Below are 17,518 nucleotides of genomic sequence, written 5' to 3'. Positions count from 1 at the left end.
AAATAAGATGAACAAGTATGAATCATTGGGAAATACTGTTGTAGTTAGTAACTCAGAAAAATGAGAATATCAAGAATGAGGTTGAAAGTTGTGTTCATTAAAACCAGAAGTTTTAATTAACACAAAGAAAGGAGTTCTTTCTGTATCATGAAGTTTTCTGGGTCTGAATTTTGCAGCAAAGGGGCAGTAAGGCAAAGCACAAGGCAGCAGGAAAAATGCACGCCTGTAAGTGACTCAGGAGGCTGAGGCAGGAGGATATCAGTTTGGAGGCCAGTATGGCCAACTTACTGAGACCCTGGCGCAAAATTTAAAAAGTGGGCCTAGAGAGCTGGGGCTAGGGTTCGGCAGAGTACTCTTGCCTGGCACATGTGAGGCACTGGGTCTGATTCTCAGCACTTTGTATAAATAAATAAAAGTCTATCAGTAATTTAAAAGAAAGAAAGAAAAAAAAGGCTATGGTTTTAGCTACTAGTGATTCCAGTGTAAATGGAGTTTTCTGTCGGCATATATTTGGTAGATATTTGGATACCTTTAAAATTGAGAATGGATGTTACAAATACATTGTATATCGTAAAGAGATGGAATTTTTACTTAGATATCTATCACTTAATATCCTGTGAATATTAACTGTAATAACTATGAACTTACTATTTATTCCTCATGTGGAACTAGCAAATCACACTTTAATTTTAATGTTATTTTGCTAGTTTTAATTTGCATATATTTGTCATCTTGAAGACCACAGATTGTAAGCTCCATGAGGATTTGCTGCATATAACTTAATTTTTTCCCCTCTTTATTTCTCTAGGGCCTATTCCCTGGTGGATTCCAGTCAAGTGTCTACGTTTCTGATATCCATTCTTCTTATAGTCTATGGTAGTTTCAGGTAAGATGTTCTCAAAATGGGGCTGATTTCAATTGGATGTGGAAGGAGCATTGTTCTAGAAGTGTTGACACCAAAACTTAATTGTTTTATGAAGAGAAACAAGACTTCAGCAGAATTTGAGTTAGAACAGGGTGATGTTAATATTCTTTATTTGGCCGATTTTAAACACTTGGTTTTGCTTATGACTTTAGCTTACTAATGCAAACAGGCAAAAACTAGTTGCTTAAAATTATGAAAACAACTGATTTAAGAGTACTCACTGTTGGGAAAGTTATGAAAAGAGTTCTTGAGTTCTAGAGTCTTTAAGGGGAAAAAAATACATAGAAGAACACTCCAGCATACAAAAAAAAAAAATTACTAGATATTCCTGTAATAAAATATATGATAAAGAAAATTTCATGTTTTTCCCCCCTAACCTAAAAAGCATAGCCACAAAGCTTTAGAAGACTTAAAAAGGCCAGGGAAACCAAAATAAAACCGTATCTAAGAAGCTCATGAAGTTTTTTATTTCACCATAAAATGCCTTTAAGCAAGTAAATTATATCCTTAGGAAATTTTCCTTGTTTTTTTTTTTTAAACACAAAGATATTGACATAGGTTGAACCATATGAAATTGCTGATGAACTTTTTTGACCTGCAAATAATTTCATAGGGTCCAACCTACTTTTATTAGAGTTGTGCTCACTTCGTAAATGCTAAGACTGGATCCTGGTGAAATTCTCATTTATCAGGCATCCATAGGAATAGGAAGAAAAACCAAGAAACTAGACACACTCTTCGCACCACTATTCTTAATTGAGAGAAGCTTTAGTGGTTGTACAATTCAAATAGTAGTTTTGTGATTGAGACACTTAAAAATAAAGGTTGAGAAATATTGAGAACCTCAAGGGGAATGAGGATGATCAATTAAATAGGCTTAAGGATTTTTGACCTCTCTAATATTATATCTGGAATATCTACCCTTGATATTTTGTATATTATTTTCCACACTGGGTAGGTGGGGAATACATATGTATAATAATATGTATCAACATTTCAGAATAAAGCAGTTTAGATTCACAACCCTAATACGACTTTCATTCATGCAAATTGCCTGTTTGACATATACTGATATTTTCAGAATACAAATTAATTATATTCTGGTTCTTTCACCTAAAAAATATTTTCTGTAGTTATTTTCATACTAGCTTTTATTAATTTTGACGTTTCTTTGTATTAATATCTCCCCCCCCCAAAAGAAATTCCTCTTTATTGAAACATAAAAACACATTTACAGCATGCATGTTTACTTAAAAATTTTATAGTAACTTCCCAAACCAGTTATCTTTGCATGTTTTTCAAGTACTGAAAATAAACCAATATATTCCACAGGTAGACTCAGGCTCTCTCTTGTCAACTCATGTCAAATTCAAAGTCACAATACAGATTGAGAAAGAGTTATGCACAGTAGTCAGTTTTCTTAAGCAAACAATTTAATTGATCATTATGAATAAATATTATATAATTTCAAAGAATTTCTCTTCTGAGCCATCACTTAATACCATTCAGAATAATGTTGGTTGACATACCCAGTCCAAAAAAACATAAAGAGGACTGCAAGTTGAAATATGTCAATATTCTAGATGTTCAGACATTTCCATTTGTAAGAGTAAATGCTATATTTAATGACTTACCATAGCAAAAAATAATAATTCACTGAAAACAATTTTTTATGAAATTCCTGATATGCTTTATGAAAGTTTGAAATTATAAATAGAAAAGATGTGTAAGATATTTCACTCTTGCTGGACATATGGGTTGTTAAAGTGACCATCTCCATATGTGTTTTTTTCACTTTGATTGGATAATATGCTTGAGATAAATATCCAAAAGTGGACGTGATTCACCAGCGTATGGATGGACTCTTAGTATATATTGCTGTATTGTTTGCCAGATGATTATACCAATTTAAGATTTGTCAAATAAAATTTTGTGTAATAGTATAACATAGATTTAAAAAAAGATTTCTTTGATGTACGTCCCTGTTTACAAATGAGAAGACTAAATGAAGCCCAAGAAGATGATGTAACTTGACAGAGATGACACAACTAGTTGGTAACAAAGTCTGAATTGGAACAGTTCTCAAGGTCCTAGTACCTTATGTCTTCTATACTTAAATATAATGCATTTTCTGAAAATAATGATGCCTTTAAGTGCATGTGTAAATTGAACTCATAGAATAAGTTGGTGTTTTCTCCTCTTCTGTTTTCCAGAACAGATTATGTGAAATTGTTATTCTTTAAAGTTTTGATAGAATTTACTGGCAAAGCCATATAAAGCTAGGCTTTCTTTGTGAGACATATGTATGTGAGATATAGACATATATGTATATACACACTGAAATTTTATTTTCATATACATGTATATATGTCTATAGTATGTGTGTGTACTTATATAAAATTTCAGTGTTGGAAATTGAATCCAGGTATGTTCTACCACTGAGCTACATCTCTAGCCATTTGTTATTTATTTATTATTTATTTATTTTTTAGTTGTAATTGGACACAATACCTTTATTTTTATGTGGTGCTGAGGATTGAACTCAGGGCTTCGCACATGTTAGGCGAGCACTGTACCACTGAGCCACCACCCTAGCCCTGTTTGTTTATTTTTGAGAGAAGGTCCTGCTAAGTTGCTGAGATTGGACTCAAAACTTTTCGATTCTCCTTTTTAAGCCTCCCAGGTTGCTGTCATTACAGGCACGTAACACTGTCCCTAGCTTTGTTTTTGCTTTTATAATTGTGGTAAACAAAATGTGATACGTAAAATGTACCATTTAAACTTTTTAAACGTACAGTTCAGTGGCAGGTGAGGATTTTCTTTAGTGCCTGCTGTTGAACATCTTTTTATTATAGTCATTATAGCCATTCTAGTAGGGTGTGAAGTGGTATTTTTATAATGTTTTCACTGCATTTCCCTGAGGTAGTGATGTTAAAAAGAGTTTGAAATCTTTTCCTTACTGACCATTTGTTTTCTTCTTTGGTGAAATGTTCATTCAAAAACTCTCCCAGGCCTATGATTTGCAAATATTTTCCTGTTCTCTGGCTTGCCTTTTGGTTTTCTTAATGGTGTTTCTTAAGGTCAAACATTTTTAATTTTGGTCAAGTCCAACTTTTCCAATTTCTTGTTTTGTGGATCATGCTTTTGGTATTGATTGTACCAAGCTTTTTGCCTAATCTCCATGAAAAGAGAGCTGACAAATAAAGGCCATCCCTCTGTAGACAGAGGAGAGAGGCCCTGAGATGTTTCAGGGTTCAGCTTTTGTGGGGTAGGGGTTTGGAGTTGTACTTGTAGCGCTATGGGATAGGCACAGGGTCCTTGCATCAGAGCTAGGCTGATGGGAATAGCATGGGATTGGCTTGGCCGATGACACCACGGGGTAGGTCACTAATGGGAGTGGGGGAGTTCCAGTAAGAGGAAGTATAGGAAAGCGAAACTTAACTCATAAGATGGTGGTTAACATTTAAGATGGCTGCTCCAATGTTAAATCAATACCCTATACTCCAGGCACAAAGATTTTCTACTAAGAAATTTTCTCATTTTGCTCATTATTATATTTAAGACTATGATTCATTTTGAATTAATATTTGTGTATATTGTTACCTACAAATCTAAATTCAGTTTCATGAATATAGCTATCTAGTTGTTGCAGCACCATTTGTTAAAAATGACTATCCTTTGCCCCCATTGAATTAATTTGCCACAGTTGTCAAAAATCATTAACTGTAAAAGGATTAGTCACCAGACTTCCCATTCCTGTTGTTAGTCTGTATATCTCTTCTTATGCTAGTACCATAGTGTCTTGATTACTATAGCTTTTATGGTAAGTGTTGAAATTGAGTAGTTTAAGACTGACTATTATGAATCTTTTTTTTTTTTTTTTTAACAGGAATTGTAGATTTATCTGGTCAGTTTCTACCAGAACAAACAAACCCTGCTGGGATTTTGCTAGGTGCAGTGGGTCTGTAGACCAGTAATTAGGGCAAAATTGTTTTCTTAATAATACTCTTTAGAATCCATGGGCTTGAATTTATTTAGATCTTTAATTTCTCTTCGTAGTTTTATAATGTTCATTGTACAAGGCTTGCACCTCTTTTGTTAAATTTATTCCCAAGTATTTTATTCTTTTTGGTTTGGGTTTTTATGTGGTACTGGTGATAGAACCCAGGGCCTTGTGAATGTTAGGCTACCACTAAGCTACATCCTGCCACTGAGCTACATCCCTAGCCCCTTGATCTTATTTTGGTTGGAATTTTTTCCTTGATTTAATTTTTGGGTTGTTTATTGCTGAGAATATAGAAATGCAATTGGTTTTTTTATATTAATGTTGTATACTGTTGCTTTGAAGAACTTATTGGTGCTGGTAAGTTTTTTGTTTGTGTGTTGGATTCCTTAGGAGTTTTTACATGCGGGATTATGTGGTCTGCAAATAACAACAGCTCCGCTTTTTCCTTTCAATCTGAAAGCCTTTAATTCCTCCCACCACACCCTTATTGTACAGGCTAGCTTTTCCAGTTGTGTTGACTAGAAGTGACAAGGACACATATCTTCACTTGCCTTGTTCGTAATGTTAGGGGAAAGCATATGTCATTAAGTATGATGTTAGCAGATTGTTTTTCATAAGTGTCCTTTACCAAGTTGAGGAAGTTTCCTCGTTAGGTTTTGGAGAATTGTTTTCATAAATGTGTGTTGTTACATGTTTTTTTATTCATCTATTGAGATGATCATATGGGTTGTGTCCTTACTCAATTAGTATGGCACATTAACAGATTATTGGATGGTAAGTCCACCTTGCCTTCCTGCAATAAATGCTACTTGGTCAAGGTAAGTAATTTTTATTTTTACATGGTGCTGCATTTGGTTTTCTGGCATTTTGTTAAAGATTTTGTGTGTCTGTAGTGATGAGGAATATTAATATACAGCTTTATTGTTATGTCTTAAAGTTTTAGTATCATGGAATAAGTTAGGAAATAGAGTAAATCTATTTTCTGGAAAATATTGTAGAGAATTGCATTGTTGTTTTTTGTTGTTGTTGTTTGTTTCTTTAACTAGTTGATAGAATTCACTAGTGAAACTATGTAATGCTAGCCTTTTCTTTGTAGGACATTTTTTGGTTTGGCTTGATTTTCCTTCTTGGCTCACTGTTTTGTTCCTTTTTTAGTTATTTTATTGAGATATGCAATACATATCATAAAGTTCACCTGCTTAAACTAATACAGTTCAGTTTTTAGTATATTTACAAAGTTGTGCAGACATAGTGCATAATCCAATTTTAGACATTAGTATCATCCCATTAGCCGCAATTCCTCATTCCTTTTACCCCAGCAGCCACTAGTCTACTTTGTCTCTGTAGACTTGCCTATCTTGGACATTTCATAAGTGGAATATTACATATTGTAACTTTTTTGTGACTGGCTGCTTTCACTTGACATAATGCTTTCTTGACATTATGTCAAGAATATGTCATTTATGGTTATTTCATTTCTTTTTATTGATGAGTAATACGCTCTTTGTTTGGATTATTTCTACTTTGGGGCTATTTTTAATAATTCTGAGCATTTATGAATATATATTTTATATAATTTATCTACATAAATTCTTTGAGTTTATGTACAGTTTTTCATTTCTTTTTAGAAAATTGCTAGGTCATATGGTAACTCCCATGTTTAACATTTTAAGAAGTTCTACTGTTTGCCAAAGTAGCTACATCATTTCACATCCCCAGCAGTGGTGTATGAAGATTCCAGTTTCTCCAAATCCACACCAACACTTGATATTATGTCTTTTTGACTGTAACTATTCTGTTATAGTGGATATGAAGTGGTATCTCATTATGGCTTTGATTTGCATTTCACCTAATGACTAACACTGTCAAAGCACCTTTACAAGTGTTTATTTACTATCTGTGTACTTTGTTTGGTTATGTGTCTATTCAGATATTTTGCCCATTTGTAAATTTGGTTCTCTTCTTTATTGTTGAATTTTAAAGAGTTCTTTATACTTTGAAGACAAGTTCTTTACCAGATAAATGTTTGCAAAACATTTCTTTCAATCTTTAGGTTTGGTTTTTCACTTTCTTTATAATTGTTATACGTTTACTGATGGACTGGCCTTTAAAAATGTTTCTATTTACCTCTAGTAACAATATCTGTCTTACTATCTGATATTATTATGCTCATTCCAAGTCTCTTTTTTTTTTTTGAGAGAGAATTTTTTAATATTTATTTTTCAGTTTTCCATGGACACAACATCTTTATTTTATTGTACGTGGTACTGAGGATCGAACCCAGCGCCCCTCGCGTGCCAAGCAAGCGCGTTACTGCTTGAGCCATATCCCCAGCCTCCATTCCAAGTCTCTTATGGTTGCATATGGGAAGATTTTTAACTATTAATTCCGTTTCTTCTTGAAAGGCTAGATTTCCAATTTCTTCCTTGATCAATATTGCTAATTTGTGTCTTTATCAAATTTGTTCAATTCCTCTGAAGTGTCTTAAATTGTTGGCATTTGTGTGTTCTTTATAATTTCCCCCTCAAATACTGGGTCTTGAACCCAGGAGCACTATCACTGAGCTATATCCCCAGCCCTTCTTATTTTGAAACTTTGATACAGGGTTTCACTAAGTGGCCCAGGTTGTCGTCAAACTTGTGATCCTACTGTTTCAGCTTCCCAAGCAGCTAATACAATAGGTGTGCACCATCATGTCCAGCTATAATTCATTTAATTTCTAATGTAGGTAGTGATGTTTCTTCTTTCATTTTTTTAAAAAATTTTAGTCATTTATGTCTTTGGTGTAAAAAGGTTTATTAGTTTTGTTGATCACTTCAAAAAAGCAGCTTTTGTTTTCACTGATTTTTTTTTTGTTTTGTTTTCATTAATCTTTTTATTCCCTTCTGCTTGTTTTGGATTTTTATTTCTACTTGTTTTTCTAATTCCTTAAGGTAGAAATTCAAGTTATTGATTTTGAAACCTTTTCCTTTTTATGTATGCATTTAAAACTAGTATAAATTTCCTTCTGTTAACTTAGCTGTATCAGATATGATACATTTGCCATCCCTTGGCTGAGCTTTGCAAGTCTTCCTGTATTACTTGAAGCTCACTTCTGCCTCTTAATCTTTCCAGTTGATGGGGTGGATATCTATGTGGAATAATTTATCATAATCAGCATGTTCTTTTTTAAATATTTATTTATTTATTAGTTATTGGCGGGCCGCACGCATGCCAGGCGAGCGCGCTACCGCTTGAGCCACATCCCCAGCCCCAATCAGCATGTTCTTGAAGAGTGTGACAAATCTACAGGAGACTGTTAACAGAAAGAAAAACAAAAAACTAACCGAACAGAAAAATAAAAGTAATACAATAGGACGAACTATTACAATCAGGTTGGCCAAAGAATTACAAGGTGAATCTGGTTTGGAATTTCTTACCTTGTAACTGCCAAGACACTTGACATTCTGTTCCATTTAGAGTCTCAGACAAAGAAACGACAAAGCTTGAAATAAATCCAAAAGGAAATTAAAAGAAAAATATACTTCATGCAGATATGAAGGTGGTTTGGTGTTTCTTAGCTTGTAACTAACTTAAGACTTGATATTCTGTCCCAGCAGGAGTCTCTGACAAGAAATAACAGGTTTGAAATAAATCCAAAAGAAAGGTGTACTTCATGCTTCCTCCCTTTCTTTCCCCTCTCCCTCATACCTTGTCTCCCTTAACACCCTCTGTGTATTTATTTTTAAGCTGCTGTATTACAGAATGATAAGACTTTCATAACTTCAGTGTAAATACACTTTTTTTTAAGGAAAGCATCTTCTACCTTTACATTCTTTAATGGTGAGGAAAATTTATTTGCTTATACTCAAAACTCTGTGGGATATGGTGTCATCAGATTAATAAGACTTCAGAGATAACTAAAGCTGTACTTTATCTGCTTTTACTTCCCTCCATACTAAATGCATATAATCATAGTAGGCTAGGTTATTCAAAAGAAGTCACTGTTGTTCATTAATGTCATGATGTTCTAATGGTGTGCAATGTGTTTACTGTCTTTGGAGCTGCTCTTTGTCATTTCATAATCTGTCATGCATAAAAAAGTATCATTTAATTTGTTAGATGATGTAGGGAATGATTATATCCATTATGATGTATATGAACAAGTTCTTTATATATTTAACAATTTATTTTCAATTTATTTTAAAAATGTTTAATTTTAAAAACCTACTGTAAGTTTTCTGGGAACACATATTTAACTTAAAATTAAGTTCAGCCTTGTAATGTTTACTTTGGCCAGTGAGTTTTCCCCTTCATGATGTTCACTTCCAGTATTATACTCAGTTATCAGAATTAAAATGGATGAACAAGTATAACTTGGAACAAATTAATGTGTTTTCACCTCCATTTTGCTTCCTGCAATTGTTCATTTTTGTTCTACCCTGTTAAAAAGGATTTCAGACCTTTTACCAAGTTTCATTAAGTGAGAGGATACGCTAAATTAACATGGAGCTAAAGAAAAGTATAAGTAGAGACAAAATAGAGCCAAAAATGACCCTAAAATCACGTGCCCACACTATTAATACTGGTGTTTCACAAATACCATGGTAAACTTTAGCAGCCAACTTTAAGAAAGAAATTTAAAACTTTCAGTGTCCTTTAGTAAATAGAACCTGAACCCAGTTGTGCAGGTGAACCATAACTGTTCTCGGTCTTAAGATTAGATAAACATTTATCTCAAACACCCACATGAAGAGGCCACATATAGTAGGCATTCAAGTAAATGTCTGTTAAATGAATTGTAATATCCTTTAATGTAAGCTGGTAGTATTGAACAAAAATGTATCTCAGCAAAATCAGTTTTGCCAAAATTGGAGGTGTACAGCAGGTAGCAGGGAGTTGTATTGTAGTCCAGATGGTCAGCTCACTGCTAAGTATGTCCTGAGGTTATATTTTACAATATCTGGAGAAGTGAATGAGTTATTAATTCTTCAACTGGCTATTCCTGAATGTTGGCCCTTGACAAATATGAATGGCAAGCACTCTGGACATGTACTCTGTTGCCTGCTGAAAATAGACCTCATAACAGTGCTCATAGCACAATATTTAAAGCGTATGTTTCAGGTTTAACCAGCTTCATAAAAGGACAGCTACATCCACAGATTACAACTACTTGATTACTTCTTGACCCATTCTCCTTTATTTTCTTTTCTGAATAATCTTTTTCAGATGTGATTGAAAGCAGAATTGATCCTTCTGTTTTTGTTTTATCCACTGGTCTTCAGACCTCATGATCAGGCCCAGTACTCCCTCAAATGTGAAACACCCCGTCATTATGAAGGTTCTCAAGAAGCCTTCTTAATGCCTTACTTTACATCTTCATTCTTATATATTTTTTGTATTATCTTGCATGAACCCCAGTTGAATCCTGCAACATTAAAATACTATTTTTGAATAGTATGCAGCCACTGGTCTAATGCTACAAAGGAAGCCTACTCACCATTTTTTGACCAGTAGCTAATTCTCATTGGAGGTTTTATATTTATGTATCAATAATTGGAAATTTGTTTATGTTCTGTAACTTGACCCACAACTACTTCCATTCAGTCATAGTAAATGACAGGAAAAACAAGTACGCTGTAATTGGATGGATCTTTTTTTTCTTAACAGTGTTAAATGGTTATCTGTAATGAAACAGCCATAGCTCAAGTCCTATTTTTTTTTTTTGTTATTTAATCATTCATGTTAGTAACCCAGACTTGTTTACTAAGCAAATAACCAGGGTGCAATTTGGGTAGAATGTGTAGTAATAACATTGTGATGTATCGTCATATTATATGTCATTGTATAGCAGTAATAAAAAACTATGATGGTGAGGTTGGCAGGGAGGATGATGGGTAATCATCTCTGAAGATAGAACAAATTGTTCCAGGTCCAGCCAAGCAGTTTGATGTTTGTAGAGTTAATAAATTACCAAGTAAGTTGGGATAAAGACCTGTAATAAAATTGGTCCTGAAGACAGAATCTTCTGCAAAGATATTTAAACAACTTAAGTTGGCTATTAGCTGTCAGTGTGGGTAACAGTAGCCAGGGATCTATTAAACCTACTCCCACTGTTTGATCTTATTTTGTAGAGCTGGGAGATTTGACTCTTCCCAGCTTCAACTAATATGTGGAACCCCACTTTATCATTTGCCAGATGTCAGTTTTTGGTAATGGTGACCCATGTTTACTTCTCATAATCAGATGAAGCTTGGTTTAAGCTTGTTCAAGTGATGAGAAATTCAGAGTCAGCTTTCAGTTACTGAAAGACCAGTAATAAAAAGAATGCTCTCTTGCCCCGTAGAACCTCATTGTCCTACATAATAAGGCTTTCCTGTCTCTGTAGCACTTCTTACCAACCAGGTTTTAAGAAAGTGGACCAGCTAAAACAGGTTTTAGGTTAAGCACAACTACCTAGTATTTGAAAAGGGGGAAACCCTTGCCTCAAAATAACCAAGAGTTATTAGTAGTTGTCAGGTAATAAATTGAATTGGAGTTGTATGACCCTTCAGCCTAGGCTGCCTTGCCATTTCCACTCAGCCTCACTCATCCAGTCTTATGAAGGAGAGTGTATAAAAGCTGTGCCTTGGGTAAAAGCAGAGAGGACTGACAACTTTCTAGTCCAGAATGTCAACATAATGCCAACAAGAAGAATAGGGGAAGTTGGGCTGGGGATGTGGCTCAAGCGGTAGCGCGCTCGCCTGGCATGCGTGCGGCCCGGGTTCGATCCTCAGCACCACATACAAACAAAGATGTTGTGTCCGTTGAAAACTAAAAAATAAATATTAAAAAAAAAATTCTAGAATAGGGGAAGTTAATGATCTGTAGTAGGTCGCCCCCAGAGTAGAGCTGTGCATAAAGAATCTTGTAAATTTACCAAGCTGTCACCAGATTCTGAGAAGCAGAGTAGGCATAACAAGTATAGTTGTTATTGTTGTTCTTATTATTTCCATTCATAAGTGAATTTGGAAAACTCAATTTAAATTAGTACTTATCTTTCCAAAGGGAAGAAGCAATCTTTATGTCCATTGACTTCAGACATGTTCTAATTAAATGAATCACCAGTCCTAGACTTTAGTTTCCACAGATGTTGAGCTCTGCCATGAGAACACATGAAATAAAGTTTAAAAGGCCATAGAAATGAAACCATGCACTGAAACCCAACAGGTGTCTTGGCAGGGGAAATATATGCAAAATCTGTATCTGGAACTAATAAAAATTGACAGGAGAAATTTTTTTTTTCTCCCTTGCCAGTCACTATAACAATTGCTCTAGGACTAAATGAGGTAGAAGCAATTAGTATGTTTTTATTCCCTGCCAAAGTGTCTTTCTCTGATGAGTAGAGAAATAATCCAAAACTGTTTTTTATCCTCATCGTTTTAAAACCCCAGGGAAGCTAACACATCAGAGTCCGGACCATATTCTAATAGAGTTGTCTTAACCATATTTCTGCCATGGTTTAGGAAGTTGGCCACATCTACCAAAATTTCTCCTTCAGTTCTTTTGAGGAATTGTCATCCATGGGGACTGCCCTCTAGCGGGTCAGTTTGTCAAATAACTGATTAGTCAAATTTATTGAGGGACCAGTGTGAAGCATACCTAACCAATCTGTATTCTGCACACTTTTTGAGACAAGTTCTTCCCAAGTTGCCCAGGCTGATCTCAAGCTGAAACTCATGATTCTCCTGCCTCGGCCTCCCAAGTACCTGGGGGTACCACCATGCCTGGCTCAGTTTACCTTCTAATTACAGGCATGTCAACTGGGGCTTCTTCAATACCTATAACAAATAAAAGAGTTTTACCATGTACATGAAACCAAGTGGCAGGTGAAGTCAGGCTATGAGAGTAATGGGACAGATCTCTTGAATTCATCAAAAGATTTGGGGTGAGAGGGGTGGCACATTATCAGTGTAGCCTTAGCCCAGTAGTTTGGCTAAAAGTCCCAGGACAGATTGTGACCTCTTCAGGATAACATTCTTTACTTTTCTGAAGAGAAGGATACAACTCATCAGTGTTCCAGTACCCCAGAGACTGTTAAAGGCATGAACAAGAAGTGAAAAGAGGCCTCTCCTTCACTCAAAGTCAGCTCAATTTGGATCATGTTTAAAAGAACTACCTAATGGCACGTCTGCTTCCAGCCAAGATGTAGTAACAGGAACTGGATTATCATGCCACCTGCAACAACCTCCCCTCACAAAAAATTACCATATATAATACATGAAACAATAATTTCCCGGTTTGCTATCTCAAGACAGTTTCTAGATCATGGAGGCAGGCAGATTCTGTAAGTCAAGGAGTTGAGAGTCGAGAATGACCGAAGCAACTAGAGCTGATAAAAGTGCAGAGTACAAAAGAAAGAAGGAAAATCCCAGAGGTCTGCCGAAAAATCCTTTGAGCACTTATCATAGTATTGATCAGTGTGTGCATGTGAGCAAATTACCTATAGTGAAAGAAAAATAATTTGAGAAAATGAGAGGGAAGAATGCCTATTCCCATTAGCTACATTGGAAAAACGTATGATTTACATGGCATTGATTTGATTCAGACCTTGCCTCGTTGATAGAGATTAATTACCCTTTACTAAGCACTTCTTTGGAATCACTTAAATCATAAAAGATAAACCTGAACAAATAAAGGTATTTCCTAATAACAGCATCCCAGATGATAGCTCAGAATTTACAGAAGTATTAAAATATTAAGCAGCCAATATAAACATAAAAATATTGAGGCAAGATAACCAGACATTGTCAGACAAGCAAAGAGGAAGGAAGATGCGATCCATGATGAGAATAGATAGATAGATAAATAAATAAATGGTGTTGTATCCAACTACAACTAAAAAATAAATATTTTTTAAAAACATATAACTATATTCCACATGTACAATAGAAGTTAGTTATATGGATGATATTTTAAAAGATCTAAATGAAATATATAGAAATGAAGATGAAAATATCTGAGTTTTTTTAAATACACTGGATGGAATTAATTAATAACTAATTTTAACAATTTTTTTGCAATTAGACATTACAGAAAAAAGATTGGTGAATTTGAAAACCTAGCAATAGAAACTATCCAAAAGGAAATAAAGAGAATGAAACAGAAAAGAGAAATTATCAGTGCCCTAATACATGGGTTATTATAATTCCTGAAAGTGGAGAGAAAAGGGAGAGACAGGAAAATATTCCAAGAAATAATGGCCAACTTTTTCTAAATTTATTGAAAACTAACCCACATTTCCAAAAAACTCAATAAACCCCAGGCACAAGAAATCTGAAGAAAATTACACCAAGGTATGTCATTATCAGTAGCTCAAAACCAGTGATAAAAGAAAAATCCTGGGGCTGGAGTTGCGGCTTAGTGGTAGAGCGCTTAACTGGCATGTGTGTGGCACTGGGTTTGATCCTCAGCACTATATAAAAATAAATAAAATAAAGGTACTGTGTTCATCTACAACTAAAAAATATTTGAAAAAAGAGAAAAACCCGAAAGCAGCGGGGACTGGGGGGTAAATAGGTAAGGATGACAGCTGATCTATCATTAAAAACAAATAATACAAGTGAGCCAGGCATGGTGGTTCACAAATCCCAGTGCCTCAGGAGACTGGGCCAGGAAGATCACGTGTTTGAGGCCAGCCTTAGCAAGGTCCTAAGCAACTTGGTGAGACCATGTCTTGAATTTTTTAAAAAATTCTAATTTACATAAGAAGGGCTGGCTGAGTATGTGGCTCAGTGGTTCAGCGCCTCTGGGTTCAATCCCCTGTCTCCCCTACACTTCCCCCCACCAAAAATAAGTAAATAAGTGAAAAGACAGTGGAACAACAGCTTCAAAATGTATATTACTATAGGATTCTGTGGCAAAAATATCTTTCAGAAGATGAAATCTAAACTAAAGATGTTTTCAGACATACACAATCTGGATGAATTCATCACCAGCCAGTTTGCACTATAAGAAATATTAACGGAAGTCCTTCCAGCAAAATTAAAGTGGTGTTGGTTGGAAATCAGTTATCTACACAAAGGAACATAGATCTCTAGAAACAAGCACATTAATAAATATGACTTTTTTCTTATTTAAAAGAAAATTGATTATATAAACAAAAATAATTTGAGGTTCATAACATGTAAAAGTAATAAAAAATGCTTTGCAAAATAGTAGAAAGTTTGCAAGGGGAAAATGTGAACTATTGTAAGGTTTGTTATACATGAAGTCATATAACTCAAAGACCATAGTTAAAGGTGGATGCCATGAACCCCTCATTAGCCCCTAAAATAAGAAGCAGAGACACAGAACTAATATAATAACAAGGAAAGTCAAATGAAATTTTAAAAATATTGTATTAATCCTAAAAACTGGTAAAGGGAAACGAAGAAAAGGACAGGTAGAAAACAAATAATAGATCGTAGTCTTAAAACCTAATCATATCAGTAATCACATTAAATGAAATTGGTTTAAACAACCAAATGAAAAGACAGCAGTTGTTGAGATTGAATAAAAACATAAAACCCAATTACATGCTGCTTATAAGAAGCATACTACAAATATAAAGCCAAAACAAAAGATCAGGAGAAAATATATTGCTTGTACTTATCAATAGAAAGCTGGAGTGGTTATATTAATATCAGACAAAGCTTTTTTTAAGTTTTAGGTGGACACAATATCTTTATTTTACATTTATGTGGTGCTGAGGATCGAACTCAGTGCCTCGTGCATGCTAAGTGAGCACTCTACCACTGAGCCACAACCCCAGCCCCTCCAACAATATTCTTAATCAGTGTGACCTAATTGACATTTATAAAACACTCCAACAGAACACATTATTCTTAAGTGTTCGTGGAATATTTACTAATATAGAACACATTTGGGAGCATAAAACAAGTCTCCATATATGAAGTATGATCTCTAATCTCTATTAGCGTAGGCTGCCATAACAAAATACCATAGAATGGATAGCTTAAACAGCAGAAATTTACTTTCTCCGAGTTTTGGTTGCTAGAAATCAGATCTGTCTTCCAAAGTGACTACATTAATTTATGTTACCACAAGCAGTGTATGAAGGTCCCAGTTGTATATCCTTGGCCATACCGAGTTATTATCTGACTTTATTTCAAATTCTTTGTTTCTTCCTTTTTTCTCCTCAACACATGCTATTAATTTTTTATATATGTAATTTATTTTTCTTACATATCATCTTTTTCCTCCTTTGAATGTACAAATTCTTTTGTTAAAAATTTAATAGTGCTATCCTGTGTATAAGTACTAGAACAGTTTCAGATAATAGAAGAAATTCAGTCTTTGTTGTTGAATCCACACTGACAAGTTAGAGACAGAAAAAGAAGTGTTCTCATATGCTGCTATGGAATGTCAGTTGGGTGCACCCTTTCTGGAAGCATTTGTGTGATATGTTAAAAGTCTCAAAATGTGCTTGCCCTTTGACCTAACATTCTCTTTCCAGGTTTTTATCATATGGAAATAATTAAGGATGTGAACAAAAACATTGCTAGGAGATTCACCCACTTGGGAATGCTTTTGTGTGCAGTCAGGAAAACTCTTGAGCTGACATTGGAAGGAATGAAGGTTATTTTTTTAAGTGTGGCAACAAGAACTAGTTGCCACATTTAAAAGAAGAGATCTTTCTTTTCTTTTCTATGCCTAAGCATTTTAAAATATTGTCTCTGCTGATTTTCTGACCTGCTACTTTGTAAATCAAAACTAAAAGTTACCTATAAAAATTTTTTCCACAGGTCCCTTAATATGGACTTTGAAAATCAAGATAAGGAGAAAGACAATAACAGTTCTTCTGGGTCTTTCAATGGCAACAGCACCAATAATAGTAAGACATTTTATATCAGTTAATTTTCATCCATGTAATTACCTTGATTCTTTCTAAACCCTCAGTTAATCATTCACTGGTCAGGATTCGGTACTGTAATAAAATCTAAACTCTGTGCTATAATCTGTTAAATTTTTATGTTCTGAGTCTGAACTACTGATTTCTTGCATGCAAGAAACTCATTCCTTAAAGCTTGCTGCTGAGAGTCTTTGTTAAAAATAAGCAGGAGAGATTAGTGCAGGGTAGATTTTTTTGGCCGGGCATGGGTGGGGGTACTGGGGATGGACCCAGGACCGCTTTACCACTGAGCTACATCCCATTTTTATTTTGAGAAATGGTGTTGCTAAATTGCTGAGGGTCTCATTAAGTTGCCCAGGCTAGCCTCCTGCCTTAGCCTCTCCAGTCAGTGGGATTACAAGGATGCACCACTACACGCAGCATATGACTTCATTTAGATGCTTTGATGAGATTGATAATTTTGTGTTAATCATAAGTTCATTCAGTTACTCTTAAAAGATGTCTGCCTTTAAAATACATTGCACTGTCATATATACCTAAAAAGAACAAACAAAGATGTTTACTTGAAGTACGTAATGAGCTGAAAAAGTCACCAAATGCTTATTTTACAAATTAATCGATATTTTATAATATCCACAGTTTAAGGCAAACAAATACACAATGATTAAGATAAATAAGACAATAAGTAAGTTATTTTTGAAGGCTTTATCATTTA

General features: G+C 34.6%; 1 protein-coding gene across 1 annotated transcript in view; it reads left to right on the top strand.

Annotated features, from left to right (window-relative positions):
* Sppl3 (signal peptide peptidase like 3) overlaps window positions 1–17,518 on the top strand; it is a 111,292-nt gene that overhangs the window by 73,255 nt on the left and 20,519 nt on the right. The window contains exons 2-3 of the mRNA XM_026403425.2: window positions 809–886; window positions 16,697–16,785. Coding sequence (XP_026259210.1) covers window positions 809–886; window positions 16,697–16,785 — 167 coding nt within the window. The remainder of the gene's footprint in view (window positions 1–808; window positions 887–16,696; window positions 16,786–17,518) is intronic.

The sequence above is a fragment of the Urocitellus parryii genome, chromosome 3 (genome assembly GCF_045843805.1).
Source record: "Urocitellus parryii isolate mUroPar1 chromosome 3, mUroPar1.hap1, whole genome shotgun sequence".
NCBI classification, from domain to species: Eukaryota; Metazoa; Chordata; class Mammalia; order Rodentia; family Sciuridae; genus Urocitellus; species Urocitellus parryii.
This window is presented reverse-complemented; position numbering and strand designations above follow the sequence as displayed.